Raw genomic sequence first — 15,578 nt, forward strand, 5'->3', positions numbered from 1 at the left:
TTACAAACAATGAGGTACTCCCTTTGGATACTATTGTTCGTTCTTTAGAAGACTCAAAGATATTCCAGATATGTTTTACATTTTTTAAAAGTACACACAGAACTGAATTCTGGTCACATATTTTTCGGATAAATTTGGTAAACACAGCAGACAGCTAAGCGACGGGTTACAGGTCAAGACTGTTTGCAGGAACCTATCCAATTGTCCAATTATAAATGCTCTCGCATTCTCTCGACATCCGAAGTGGGTTAATACGCTGGTAAGCCGATGGGGGCAGGGATGGCGCGGTGATGAGAATGCCCGTGGCCTAGGTTCGATCTCCAGACTTGGCTTCACTTATGGATCGTTTTACGTGAATCTATATGAAACTTTGGGAAGATTTTCTCCAAGAAGTTTTCTGAGAAGGAAGAAAATTCGCCGTTTCTTTTAAAAGCATATTCCTCTCGTGGGCTAATCCGCACCAGGTGCTTGGACTCTGCAACACATTGGGGCTTTATCGTTAGAGAAGTCTACAATCCAAAACATTTCGAGATAAACAACTCAAGTTTTATATATACTCAATAAGCATTAAAAATTCTGTTTCTCTAAAGATAACTCACTTTCAAGCCTAACGTCACACAGAAAAGTTCTATGCAAACATAACTTTTGGCATAATTGGGTCCAGTTGGGTTGATCTGTCCACATTTGCTTTCTTTTTGTTTTAAATTTATTTTAAAAAGAAAAATGCATTTTTTACAATTACAATTTTGTTTTTGTGTCAAATTGATTTTGTTTCAATTCATTTTAAATACATTTTATTAGAAAAAATGATGTTTAAACGCCGACTTTTTTAAAAAAACGAATGGCAGTGATCGGCCACCACACGAATTTCCATAGATAAACCTATTGTAAATTTCAGTCCTCAAGGTCTATGACTTATTTATGGAACAGGTTGAAGCTGGAGTAAGAAGCTGATCAAAGATGCTGATGCGAACCTCCGTAATTTTTAGAAGTGTAACTGAGAATGGAGATGAAAGAGTTCTCGAGAAATCTTTGTATGGTTGCGGATAAAACTCGGGTTAAAAAGAAAGGGACCGTATTTGTTTCCTGAAAACAGCTTCAAACTGATCCCAAGGCGTTGTCAATTATTATTCATTCGATGCGCTCAAAGGGTCTCAAAGTGTTACCATTTTCGATACCATCTGGAAACTCGATTTTTAAAAATTGTTTATTTCATCTTTACATTTTCGATTAGAAGCAATTAAATATATTTTCTGAAAAGAAAAATAGTCACTTTTTTTAAAAGTAAGCAGAAACGTTCTGGCCACATAGGTATTTATCGCGTTGTAGTGGCATGAATGTAAAAGGCAACGGCCTTATTGCCGCCGGATAAATTCATCACTTTTCTCCACTTAGAGCTAACTAAAGAGCTCCTTAACAGCCGGATACATCTTACCCTGGCTGACGCACCTTTATATATCTTCATACGCGAAACGTTTTGAGAAAAAAAGTCAGAAGTTAGTGAGTGAGTGAGCCTGACACAAGCAAGATGAAAATCGCAGCGACCTGGATGTTGATACCATTCCCTTATCTGGTGTTGGTCGAAGACATGATCGTGAATCCTGCTCATCCTGGAGTGGTAAATTAGTTATCTTAAAATACTTGCTTCTCTTCTGCTAAAATCTTTTCCAAAACCCACGTAAATCATTTTATAATTTATCATAATAATTACTTACTCTTTTTGTTAATTTTTTTAACCTGTTTACGTGTTTGTCATCTTCTTTTGGACGAGTTAAATTTTCGATGTAAGCTAAACTTTTGTCCATTTCAGTTAAGGATCAAACTTGTGTAAAACTCGATATCTTCTTTCTCGTAAACGACGTTTTAACTAAACTATTTGTAGAGAAAGGGGTTGACGAGAGACTTGACCACAATCTTGATGAACGACCGCAGTAGTTTGGAAGAGGTGAGTGTAGACATGATCGGTAGCTTACAGCTTCTTTTGGTATTTGTTTAAGTTTTGCCTTTTTCATTTCTGTCACTGTGCTACATCCGTTGTGTGCAACCCGCCAAGCATCATGATTGGAGAGTGTCTTTAAGTTCTCAAGTTGACGTAACTTGCAGAAGGGCCGGTGCGAGGAGCGCATGATTTTGTATAGCATGCGCTCCTCCTGTTGAACTCTTTCTCGAAAATTTCGAATATTAGTTCACGGAAGAAACTTCTATTATCTGTAGCCGCAAAAGTTCGTTTCTAAGTAACGCAAAAAACGTTAGTCCAAAAAAGGTGAACAACCGCAGAATTTTCAAGCCACACCCTCTGTCAACCAGTTGATAATTCTCACGCATCTAAGAGTGCAAGACATTCTGATGAAATTTGGATTCTTAGTATACAGAAAGTACTATTTAACCACCCAAAAATTTACCAAAATCCCCTAACCGAGGACAGTATATGGAAATGGCACTTGAAAATAGAACAAATATCTTTTGTCATACTTATCAACCATTGTAAACACCTGCAAGATAACTATTCGCAAGAGCTCGCTACTGTTTATATTTTTTGTTTAGACTCAACAGCAGCCTCAGTACCGAAGAGACATCTGCTTACAGGCCCGTGAGCTGGGATGTGAAGTGGAACGAAAGAAATGAATTCACATGAACAGAAGACAGCACAGCTTATCATAATTTAACGTTCGCTTGCACTATTGCATGATTAAATTAAAATGCAGGTTGTTCAACGTAAAAATATACCTAGCAGGTTGAATTCAATAAAGGCTGTTATAATCGAAAATATTTATTGTATGTGATCTGTTAAAATCATATCAGCGGTCCAGTTTTTTTTTTTTTTTTCTTTTTTTTTTTCACTAATCTGAGTACAGATAAATGACAGGGATGATATCATGGAAAAAGATTTCTTTGTTTCCTCAAGCGTTGTGGACAATTGCTTTACTTGCGAGATTTTAACCAGGGCTACTGGTTAGCAGAAATTTGATAAAAGAATACAGATGAATAAACTACCTAAGAAATAAATGAATCTTGGAACAATCGAGTACTTTCGGGAAAGGTTTCTAATTTTATTAATATGACTTTTCTGGTCTGGTGCAAAAAAAAGGATGGCAAAACATTTTTTCAAATTGGTACAAAATGCCACAAATAACAAAATGAATAACGAGGGTCGAGAGGGAATAAAACTAGAATAGGAATGGAAAGAAGATTGGGGTTATTAAGGATCACGAGTTCTAAAGATATTTCGGGAGTGCGTTGCAGTACAAGAGGGAGCTAAAATGTAAATTGGAACAAACAGACCATTTTAGTAACCAATCTGCTCATTTTTAAGGGTCTGTAAATTGAAGGTACCAAACCAAATTATTGTTTGAAAGGCACCTTCCTTTATTCGCAGCGTTCTTTTATCCACAAATACTTTCGGTTTAAACAACTGTAAAATCATATAATTTATTTAATTTTTTTGTTGGTTTATTTTCGACTTGGCTTCCGGCCACTTAACCATACGGAATACAGGCCTCCATTAACGAGCACGAAATATTAGTAGAGTAGTTCAAAATAGTCCTCCAAGAGGACATTTGCTTACAGGTGCTGGATAGCATACCTAGTTGCATTGTACATGTGACTGCGGAATTATCATCGGTAAACTTGTCCACGAAACACTCACTGACTTGGGGCCACCATCTTGGAAATAGCCCTTCCACAATGCAATGTGATGCTAGAAAAAATAAACTTCGGTTCCTCGTTCACTTTTAATTGCTCTCACTTCGGGATCCGGATATCTTCGGAAGTTACGGACTACCCTACTTACAACATGATGACGTGACGCGTGCTGGCCTTGTGCCAGTAATCACAAAAATAAGGTGTCTCATACTATGTCTACACTACAACGAATGGCTCTTGGACAAGCACAAAAAAAAAATATATCGGCTAGGGCTTTTGTTCACTCATAAAACCCTGATTTCGGGGCGGTTTCTGTAACGGAGCGAAGCTACGCCACAGTTTGTGGCAGTATGAATAGGTATTCGAACCGCAACGGAAATGAATAGGTAAGGACGAGGATTGGAACCCATTGAAACGGAAGTAAATATTCAGGTGTGAGGACTGGAACTTGGTGCAAAGATAACTAAAGATGGCGGCTTTACCCTTCCCCAGGGTGTTTTGAATTTGTAATCGGTTCTAATCTTCTCAAGCTTAGTTTGGGTTTACTAACGCGGGGAAATTGTTCGTTCATGTTTTCACTCTAACGCCTCGAACAAAGATACATTCGAGACAGTTCAGATTCGAAAGTCTAAATGGACTTTCCCCACAGGGCCGGTTCGCCTCCAGATTTTTCATCAAGCAATCATGAAAAAAAAAGAAAGACGGAAAAAACAAGCTTCACGCCAATCATGACACCAAATTGTCCCACCTTTCTCCGGAGTAGTGGACAGCAGTGAAGAGTATAAGAAAGCGCGCAGACAGTTTTCTGCACTGAGCAACTTTCCAATACCTCTTTTTAGGAAAAAGGTCGATGATAAAGATCTTACTTCCACCGACCCTAACATTATCACCAACACTATTAACGACCTTACAGCAAAACAACAATTGCCGGTTACTGCAACGAATCTGACCATTACCACTTCTTGGACTTCTTGTGTTCTCTTTGTAACTGAAATCCACAAATCTAACAACTCAGGTCAACTCGACGTCTCTGCCTGTAGTTGTCTTGCCGAAATCATTTCTAACTATTAAGGAAAAATATGGCACCTTTCGCCAAATCTTTACCGCCATACATTAAAAAAAGCCAATCCGCACTTGAAATTTGTCAAGATTTCAATTTCGTGGGCCAAGACAAACCCTCAAGCATTTTTTTGATCAACGTAAGTAGTATAGAAATGGATGTATCTAGCGCAAATTTTTTACCTTGTTTTTTATTTATTGAATTTAATGCTATATACATACTCACATAACTCGGTTTATCTAATGTGATACTATGTTTTGACCTATGTATATGTATTTTCGCCAAAAGTTTTATTTGAAATATAGCTGGGTCGGGATGACCATTTAGCGGCTTGTTTTTCATTTGTAACTAATTTTATAAACTGTCTTTTTCTAATGTTTTCCATAGTCTTACCATAGACTGAATTTTTCATTAGTTTGAAAAAATCTTTTTCAAATGAATTCTTTGCTTTGGCTCTCTTTTGTGTATTAAAATTAATGTAAGGTTTTAACCATTTTTATTGACTGAATTGTAAAACTTTATGAACTTTCTTTACTTTTAATCCTAGACTCATACAAAGTTGTAAATTTCTATAATGAAGTACATATTTAGTTTTATCTGATAAGGTAGGGACTAATTTTGAAACATATACTATTAATGCATCTTACTTATGCTGTGCTGGTATGACATTAAATTCAATTATAAAACCACAGTAAAAAAAAAATGGGCTGGCACGACATTAAATTCAATAATAAAAACTATAGATAGCATAAAATTCAATAAATAAAAAACTAGATAAACATTTTGCGCTAGATACCTCCATTTCTATACTACTAACGCACTGTCAAGAAACCTCGCTCGGAAACACCACATCGCCTTTCTGAACAAGTGTTTACACGACTGTTTTTGTTCAGGGACAAATATTGTAAACAAACTAACGGGCGGGTGTAGCATCGGATACCAAAATGGAAACCAACTGCGCCAAACTTTTCGTAGGCTACATTTAGCACCAATTCTCCAACAGTACAACGGCCTAAAACCTGAACTCTACAGTAGCTAAATTGACAACCGTAGCGGCGCTACTTCCGAGAATTTCAAGTTCTTTCCTTCGAATTTTATCTCGCATATAACAAATCAATATCGTTAGTATATAAATTAATAAATATTGAGTAAATACGAAGAATTACAAAAAGTGAGCCCATCTGCCTTTCCCAAACGGTAAAGAGGTAAAGACTGGTCCAATAAACCAAACAGGCAATTCAACTAGCTTACGCAAATCGTATAATTTATTCCAGTATATTATTATTCGATCTAGAAAAGAGAATGAACTACATTTGAGAAACTGAACAGAATCTATCGATATACCATGAACACACGAGTCAAACTATCAGCTAGAATTACAGCACTGATAACTTACTTCTTTGGCGATGTCTCGTAGGATTGTTTCACGGTATACAGGTCAGCAACAGATATAACAGATCAGGGTAGAACAGAATACGGGTCAGCGCGACAGGTCAGCAAAGCATGAACGTAACTTCGAATCAAAAACATCTAAACATCTGAACTGAAAGCAGACTTATTCACGTGGCTTAATTGCGTAACTTAGTGTCAATCAAAGTCAATCAGGAAATCAAGTTAATAATTCATTGTGTTGACGAAACAAAGACTATAACGAAATCATGATTTTCTTTTTTCTCTCAGCAGCACAATATTCGTAACCGAACTGAAACAGGCGGAGCAGACAAAAGGTAAAAAAAAATTTAACCATTTATGAAGAATAAAACAGGAACACTGAGCTTCAATAAAGCGATCAAGACATAATTACCTGGAAGAGCTAGTGGCAATATAAGCCTGAGGGGTTAAACATTTGAATAATCGTGTCTTTAAAAGAGATATCATAGAAATCATTCTTTCAGTTATTAAATCATTTATTATCTATTTTAAGTTGCTCAGCTCATTGAATATTTTATTTACCTGGGAATTGTTGAGAGAATAGCGTGGAAAATATGAATGCTCGTGTCAGGGCGCAAAGGGTCAAGACGTGCATTTAACTTTAGCTTCCTGATTCTCAGAGCCAAACTTACGCTGGTTCGAACTGAAAATTTCCTAAGTACTATTGTCACAGTTCCGTATGTAAATCGGATTCATCCTGGTTCATTTCTCCAAATTGTTCAGCTTCCGACGTCATCTCCTCTTCTCTCATGTCATTTTCCGCCATTGATAAATCTGTCAAATCAGTTACCAACACACGAATGTGCTCCCAATCCTAGACGTAAACAAAGATGATATCAGAAACGAGTGAGATTTAGGACTGGTCATTATATATCACCTGAGGGTGAGGGTCGGATGATCCCCTCCTCCAAAAGCTCTGTGGTATTCAAATGATTCCCCTTCATAGGAAGTCAATTTTCTAGAGACCCCCTTCATACTGTGTTAGCGACGACTAACCCCCCCCCCCCCTCCATCTTCCCAGAGAACCATGTGATTACCTAAAAAACCGTTTGCTTTCACGGCGCCTTCCGCTAGACGGAAAGCATACTGAATAAGCTTGGACGATCTGGCGGGGTAACTGAACCTCAAGTTGGGTGACCTGTGTGTGACTCAACAGTATCTTAATAACCAGGATAATCAGGTAAATCAGTGTTGAGCCCTACTCGCTTCGTACCGATGGAACCGAAAGCCCTCGTCATCTGAGAAGAATGGCTACGTGCGAGAAGATTACGTCTGATTCCTCGAACATCCCAAATGTTTCGTAATTTCCAATACACAGCTATGAATGAGGATGAGAAGAAAATATTCTCTTCACGCTGTCACAATCTCCTTCCTCCCCCCGCTTGAGTAACGTCTCAAAGAAGTTCGTATGCTTTATGCCAAAAAAAGAAGAGCAAACCTCCTTATCTAAGTGAACCAGGTCGTCGGACGTCATCTTGTCATCTTGTGTCCGGTCTATGACATTGAACAACTTATGCAAAACAAATAGAGAAAGTTATCAGTGGGAGTTCTCGTGACGAATCTTCGCTTTAAGATAGGAGAACTTTCACGAACAAGCGAGTACAACGAAGACAAAATTATTTGCAGCTTTTTCGTCACAGCACATGTGTCTAATTCAGAGGACCACCTGGGGTCTCCCTCTCGAAGAAACAGAATCGGCGCAAGGTGAGGAAAAAACTCGAAGAGTACAACGATACGATTAGAAGCTCCAAAGAAGAGTGGAGGGTCTCTTCACTCACCTTTTGTAGGACGTTAAACATTTCTTCAGACCAGTGTACGTCATGGCCTAAAACATCTGGCTAAAGTAAAAAAATACAACATCAATAAAGAAAAGAACGTTCCGTATTGAAATCATAGCGTTCTCCGACAACCGTGAAAGCGATGTTTGTTTGGCTAGAGCGATTTTTTCATCATAAACTTTAGTAAAAAGTTACCCCTCATCACTTACTTGATTAAAGAACCCCTGAAGTCCTTCAAGTGAAATATTGTCACCACGTAACTTCAGTGCCTCAAGTAAACGGTTTCTATATAGAAAAAGCGTTGATTTCACTAATCGTTTCTTTTCTGTCAAAATGGAAATTTTTTTAATTGTAAAAGAATGTTTAACCTGATCAACTTTTGCTGTGCATTGTGAAGTGCTCCAAACCCAATAAAAGTCAAATCTTCAATGGTTGTTCCTAGTTCCGTGTCACAGTTTCTGAAGTTCACTTTCACCCCCTGCCTCCACCAAATGTTCACAGCCATATTGAGGTCATAGGACCGCACATAATGAACCCTAGTAACGAAAAACATATTCAGAGAAATGTTATAAATTTTTCGTCAGTGTGCGTAAAGTAAAAAAAAAAGTTTCTTTGGTTTCAAACCTCAACCTTCATAAGCTCTTCCACTTGAGCAACAGCTGACAACAAGCAAGGTGAGCTAAGCGATCATGATAAAAGATTCACACGTAATCAAAGAGGACCACCCGAGAGGGTGCAAATGAGCCCGACCTACCCGTAGTAGTCACCAACTATAACATGACATCACGCTCAGTGGTGGAACATCCATTTAGCTAGCATTTTGTTTTAAAGAAATGGGTACGACTGATAAATAAGATTAGTATATTTTTCTGTAGCCACGGCCCTGGCCAAACAAAAGACTTCTTCAACCTTTCCACCCCTAAAAGTGACCAGCATCCAATTTCTCCTTACAATATCACCCCTGAATCAAGCATTAAAGTCAGGAGAATAAAGGAAATGATCACAAACTAAAGAGGCTCTTGATTGTTAAACAAATTCTCCTTGTCAGCATCTAAGGAAACATAGAGAGAACAGTATGGAGAATACACATACTGATGCTATCCTAATGGTATAAAGGATTAAAGGGTTAAGCATGTTTAAGAAATTGTTTTCTTCTGCATCATGGGAAGTGTATGGAGAATTTGCATACTGATGTCAGGGAATGTAAAATGTTAAATCTTTAAAACTGAGAACTTACCAGAGAAAAGGAACATAAAGACAATCACCAGGCTCAATGAAGGCAAAGTGATGTTCTATTCCATGAAGCCCTGGATACTTAAGCAGGTCCACCCTTAAAAAGTAAAGCAGCAATTATTGTGATTATGACATTACAAGCCACTATTTATTGGCTTGGTTATGTAAATTAAATCCAAATTGTAGGTGCTAAACCTACAAAAATTTAGTCTCAAAACTTCAATAAAAGGTCTGCAGGGCACACTTGTTGTTGACTTGGTTTCTGCAGTTAAAAAAGGCTGCTTGAAAGCTAAGAATAACTTGAAGGTTGCAAACAGGTAGGAAATCGATAACACTGATTTTCCCCAACCCCTGGCACTCAAATGTACATCATTCAATTATATACAACGAGTTTATGTGTTCTGCACATCTTATCTAATTATGGATAACTGTATATTACATTGGAAATATTTATCTTTTGTAGTTATTATACAAACCTGTCAACATCTACCTCAGAATAACCACGTTCTGTCACATTAACCTACATTTTAAGACACCAAACAAATCATTACAAAGAGTAGCCAATGATTTTAAAATGAATGGTCTTTCGTGTTAAAATATCTCCCAGATCATAAGGTATTGCAGCACTACATTCTCAAAGGAGCCTGTAACAGCTGTCAATTCAGTGTCAATTCCACTTTTATTTGATCTGATTAATAATGGTAATTGAACTGAGTGGAGTGCAATTTGGGCTGAAATCATACACGTGATTTCAAAATCGAACGAGTGTACAGCACGAGTTTAATTTGAAATCACAAGTATGATTTCAGACCAAAATTGCACAACATGAGGTTCAATTACCACTTTATTACATCCATTTTGAAATTGCCCAAATACAGGACTTGGTCAATTCAAATATTTTACTGATGCAGTGCTGAGCTGGTTTTTAAATAAAAAGTGGAACCAGAAATGCGTTTACATCTTATTTTGTATGCAAAACAGAAAGACTTTGACATCATGTGTCAAAAACTCAGTCAAGCATAAAATGATGCAATTTAGAGCAAAAAATGGTGCGATCTGGGAATAAATCGCAGCAATTAGAGCCAATCAGATTACAGGGACCACCAGTGATTTCAAAATGGATGTAATAAACTACATTCAACACACTGTTATATGAAAAATCTTTACAAACAAGCAAGTATCCTTGTTCATAACCTTAAAAATTGCTACAATATCCAATATGATTACTTAAGGTTCTATTCCTCCAATGTGTGTCTGCTTAAACGATCCTTATCCAAAGAACACAAGCAAAATTAACAAGGAATAAAAGCACACGTGTGCCAAAGTTTGGCCTAGTGTTGAATGGCAGAACCTTGGCATAGACCGGGCCTAGTGCACAGGAAACTCAATATTTACAAGGCCTAACCTTAACATAAAACAATTTAATACCTGCTCCTGATATGCACTATCTATCAAGAAAAATTCTTTGGTTCCCTGAAACACACACATGATATTTTCTGCATGATCATTGTGAAGGACAGACTTGGTGCCTCCACTGCTGAACCACAATATCTGAAAAAAGAGTAGTTGTCATCATCAGTGAGGAGTGTGTATGTTCATGCTTAAGATGATTTCAGTTTCAAATGATTGCAAAACAAATTTTAGTTTTTGCTTTCCTTTGTTAAAGAACTATGATCATGAATGGTAATGTTATTGCCAAACAAAAGAAAAAAAACCTAAATAAAAACTAGTTTATCCCTTAACCCCTAGGAATGGCTAGCATCTAATTTTCACATACAATATCACCCCTGAATCACACATTAAGAACACCAGAATAAAGAAAATGATCACCAAGTAAAGAAACCCTTGATTGTTGAACAAATTCTCCTCTCAGTACCTCAGGAAATGTAAAGAGAACAGTATGGAGAATGCACATACTGATGTTATGATTTTACAAGGGTTCAAATCATTGACTTGAATTTCACTTCAAACCACAGCAAAATTGGCCCACCACAATAACCATGGGAAATTACTGAGTTAAAGACCACATAAACTAACAAAAGGAGAATGATGTATGATTACTTGAATGATGTCCCTTTAATAACTACCAGTACTTTCTTCTGTTGAAAGGAAAACCATTAAACAACTTAAAATCATAACACCTCCCACAGGTAAGACTGGTTATGTGCAGTAAAACAGTTACAATACCCTAATAAAGCAAAAGAGTTCGGTGTTCAGGTACATAAACTTACCTCTTGAACAAGGTTTCCTTGTGTAATGTCATGACAAGCTATTGGAAATGGCAAAAGAATATCCTTCCTAGCATAAAATATAAATGTGCAAGCCATCAGTGGTGACAGCTGTTTGGAATTCTTTACAGTTAAACAAACTGCTATGGGAAAAGGACACATTGTCTACCCTCTGAAGTGAGACTAGTAGTTACCATAATTCCTGGAATTAGTCAATTAGAGCAGTTATTTCAGATCTAGGTTAAGACAAGGGGACACATTTAAGGGGGGCAGGAGGGAAAGTCGTTATTCATTTTTCTCAAAATGTTTAACAAATAAAGAAGCCTTGACTGTGATCTGTTCTGTTGTAAAGCACACAAGAGGCAGCTAGAGCATGAAAGAAGCGTAGGGAAACATAGTCGAATGTGTCTTGCTACTTCTTCATTTGGAACAGAATCATCCATCCATAAAAACAAGGTGAGGGAGGTAGGTAGGTAGGCTATACCAAGGGGGTAGGGGGGTACAGCACTTGTTCCCCAAACATGCTGCTTCAAGTATTTACAGTACTGTGGCTAACTCAGGAGAAGTCTTTCTTCAAACAAGAATTTTAAATTCATATCAACCCCTCAACTCCCAAGATCTGATTGTCGATCCTCCTCTTAAGCTGCTAAAGATTTCCTTGTAAATCAGTTACGAGAATCTGGTGTTAGAGCAAGATATTAAACTTCTGCCTAAAAAGTTTGAGTATTCTCATTACCTGTTTGCTGGATAATGTATGGATATTATAGGGAGAGGTTAAATGTCTATCACTTCTGAGAGTTAAGAAACGCTACATGCAGAAATCAGTGGAACATTGAATGTAAACATTAAGCATTAAAAGACCTGTTGTGAGGGTAAGAATTCCGTTTGGAAATTACCTTAGAAATTCAGGAACTGAACTTATCATATACTTCCCTGAAGAGTGTAGATCGCGTACAAAGTCTGCAAACGGTATATCTTCCCCAGGAGCTAAACGATTCTCTTTTTTATCAACTTCCACCGTTACTAAAACTTCCTCACTCTCGGTAAAGGAAAGAAAATACTCGTCATTCCATAATGAAAAAGCTGGAAAAAGTCTCGCTGCGCCGCGGAGAAGAACAGGTTTTGGAACGTCAACAAATCTTCTGTAGAATTCTTCCGCAGTTGGAAATCCATCATAAACTTCTACCTCGACCCTCTTGCCGTGTGAGAATATTGGCTTAAGATGTCCCTCCAAATTACCTTGACTAGCGTTTAATTTTGTGACAAACACAAACCATACAGTAAAGATGATTTCCGTTCGTGTTCCCTTCATACTCCACATTCTGTTGCATGTAAATCAGCTTTCACGCTATAAAGTGGGTTTAAATTCGTTTCCCCGATGTTTTCCAAAACATTTTGCAATCGCGACTCGGCTGACCACCCTGGAAAGGTGAACCAGACAACAAAGAAGAGTCGAGGAATTCTGAAAGTATATCTCAAATTGAAACTTCCTTCCTAATTTACGCGCTTGGCGATCTGGGAGCGAATACTAAAAGCATGGAGTGGACCGCGCGGAATGGGAAGACTGGAGTCTTTTCACCCTGTTGTTTTCGTTCAAAACTCCAAAATAAGAGTTTGAGAGGATCTACGGCGCCAAATGCAGAAAAAACCCTTTCCAAAGTGTGACTGACTCTCCGAAGATTTGACATCAAAGCGAGAAAACCCTCCAAAAATTTGTCCCCAGGCTCCTTTGTACCATTTTGAAGCCAATGGAAGAAATTTTTTTCCCTCAATAGGAAGTACTTATATACTTCCTGTAATATTCTTGGAAAGACAGATTCGCACCGGTTAAGTAATGGCAGTCGATTGTACGAGGAGAGCGGAAAATGTTGTCTGACTCCCTACCTACCTAAAATATCAGAACACGAGTAGATGATTTTGCTTTTCTAACGATGCATGGAGTTATAAGTTCTTTGAATCCTGTAAATTTAGTACACATTGCATGAAACTTTTGTGGTGGTTAATTATACTGATTGCTCAATTCAATAATCTGTTGGCTTCCCTTGATTTTCGTGAAAACGACCTCCGGAGGTTACAGCTTAACAGAAATGAGTCCGTATCCATTCCAATGGAAATCGAACTAACTTGTTCTTCATGTTTATTTTCAGTCTTTAAAAGAAAGCCCTAAATACAGGAATGTCTTTTCATTAACTAAAGCTATATCAAAAGCATTATTGGGAATTATTTACCTACATCTGAGATACAACGAGGGGTAAGGTAATACCACTTGGAAATAACAAGAAAACAAGGTATTATAAAGTTTAACAGGTAACAATCCATTTTTTTCATCGCTTGGAATTTACATCGTTAGATAGAGTCCCCTAATGTTTAATCATATCGATCTCTACTTTTATAAACATTTACGCCATACACAGACAAATTATTTATGTTGTCAGTCTAAAATATTCGCTGTGATTCCGCCTTCCATTAGCTCTGACAATAAAGAACAGCTTTTTATGTAAGAATCTGCCGATTAGTGTTCATCATTGTTCCATATTCGCCTGCAAGAATCGCATAGATTTGCGAATATGATACCGACTGTAGCTGTTGGATTCTCTTCCGCTCCACTTTCTCCCAGCAGTCTTGCTGTAATAAAATGTCTCTCCAAATGAGTGAATAACCTTCCTTTTGAACGTAAGATATGTCTTTTTGTGGTAAATCCATACTTTGCCGTTCGTTCTACTGCCGGCTTCATTAGCTTCTGTTTTCCCTTTAGTTTCTGTTGTTGACTTCATTCTTTGGTTGCCCTGGTCTCCTTTCAGACGGGTGCTTGACTGTCTCGACCTCTTTGGATCACTACAGCAGGGATCTTGTTCAGTCAAATCTGGCTCTACGTATGATGCACGATCCTCGCAGTAGATAGCGCTATTTATGCAATAGCGAAAGTCAGACCTGAAAAAAATCAGGCCCGTACGGGACTCGAACCACTGACCTCTGCGATACTAGTGCAGCGCTCTACCAATTGAGCTAACAAGCCAACTGGGAGCAGGCCGTTAAGTTGATTCGTAATAAACCCGTGAAAGTGATGAATGTGATAGAATGAATATATGAAGTTCATATATTTTGAACTGCGGTATTAGATACGTATGATGCACGATCCTCGCAGTTCAAAAAATATGAACTTCATATATTCATTCTATCTCAAATCTGGCTCTGTGGACTCTTTTTTCTTCTCAGCAATTTCTAGTTCGGAGCACTTCTCTGAATTTTTGTAGTTCATAATATGCAACTTACGACAAGGTTCAGTATGGTTGATTTCAACGGCAAGGGAGTAAAATAAATTATTACCTCCGTTGAACGGCCCGCCAAAATTCAGAGAATGTGAAAACAGCATAATCATCCGCAGACCAAGAACTCTGTAGGCTCTTGTTTTCGTTCTCTCGGCATCAGTTCCCAGTGTCGTATCTGCACTGGAGGAATGAAGAGAAAGAAACCGTTGAAAATGAGGTCGCAATTATCAGGTCTTGCTTCTGAGACTGCCGGTTATAACAACGTTAGCATTCATGGAATACTCACTAAGTAGTAAGAGAAGAAAATCTCCAACGACGTTGTAATCATTAGTCTCTTAGAATCGCCAGCACTGAAGCTTCGTAATAATATTTCCCAGAAATATCATTTGGTGCGTAGCGATTCTTCGGACAACCTACCAATTGACTGCAGGCTACGGACATTGCCTTCGGGGCTTTATTTTATCCATATTTATGTCGGTGGAAGATCACCCAGCAGAAGCCCTACAGAATGTGGTGTAAAATACATTAATTGCCACCATCTTTTATTTTAAGTAGCAGGAGATAGAGAACAACTTAGACGCTAACATAGACCCTAAATGTAGACAGGATGGGCGAAGGGTGCTTTGATGACTGCCATGCACCTACTGAACCCAAATAAGACCAAACCGATGCTTTTTGCTTTCTTTTGTTGTTGTAGTTCTTCTTGTTTCATTTCAGGCGAGTGGAGGTAACCGCGCGGCGGGCGCGAGAGACTCGCTTCCGCTCTCCTGAAAAACGCCAAAAACTTTCGTATTCACTCGAATAATTGTCGCCCCGAATGAGCCTGTGATCCCGATGCAGCTTTTATGCGAAGAATTCTTTCACGAACTACACCTTGAACCTCCCAGTAGACGGTTGCAAAGTAGGGAAGCCTTGTAACATAGGAAGGGAAATGCCC

General features: G+C 38.1%; 1 protein-coding gene and 1 long non-coding RNA gene across 2 annotated transcripts; one reads left to right on the plus strand and one right to left on the minus strand.

Annotated features, from left to right (window-relative positions):
• Positions 1–1,431: 1,431 nt before the first annotated feature.
• Positions 1,432–2,767, plus strand: LOC148725964 (uncharacterized). The gene is made up of 3 exons (XR_015990329.1): positions 1,432–1,618; positions 1,883–1,945; positions 2,545–2,767. It is a non-coding gene; the product is annotated as an uncharacterized LOC148725964 (long non-coding RNA).
• Positions 2,768–5,949: 3,182 nt separating this feature from the next.
• On the minus strand, positions 5,950–12,891 carry LOC148725965 (tRNA wybutosine-synthesizing protein 5-like). Its single transcript, XM_088731044.1, has 10 exons — positions 12,269–12,891; positions 11,376–11,442; positions 10,573–10,695; positions 9,621–9,664; positions 9,149–9,241; positions 8,280–8,447; positions 8,121–8,196; positions 7,912–7,971; positions 7,572–7,643; positions 5,950–6,947 (listed from the first exon to the last, which is right to left on the minus strand). Exons 1-10 carry the CDS (start codon positions 12,691–12,693, stop codon positions 6,801–6,803), a joined length of 1,275 nt encoding a protein of 424 aa, XP_088587170.1. The 5' UTR covers positions 12,694–12,891; the 3' UTR covers positions 5,950–6,800.
• Positions 12,892–15,578: the final 2,687 nt, after the last annotated feature.

This window comes from Stylophora pistillata, chromosome 8 (assembly GCF_964205215.1).
Source record: "Stylophora pistillata chromosome 8, jaStyPist1.2, whole genome shotgun sequence".
Lineage (NCBI taxonomy): Eukaryota > Metazoa > Cnidaria > Anthozoa > Scleractinia > Pocilloporidae > Stylophora > Stylophora pistillata.

Bases quoted from the DNA above. Each gene is read 5' to 3' on its own strand.
- LOC148725965 (XM_088731044.1), bottom strand. From the start codon at position 12,693: ATGTGGAGTATGAAGGGAACACGAACGGAAATCATCTTTACTGTATGG. The intron at 7,972-8,120 runs GTAAGTGATGAG...TTTTTACTTTAG, and splicing joins TTCAGGGGTTCTTTAATCAA to CCAGATGTTTTAGGCCATGA. The intron at 6,948-7,571 runs GTTTGCTCTTCT...GTTTACGTCTAG, and splicing joins TGGTTCACTTAGATAAGGAG to GATTGGGAGCACATTCGTGT.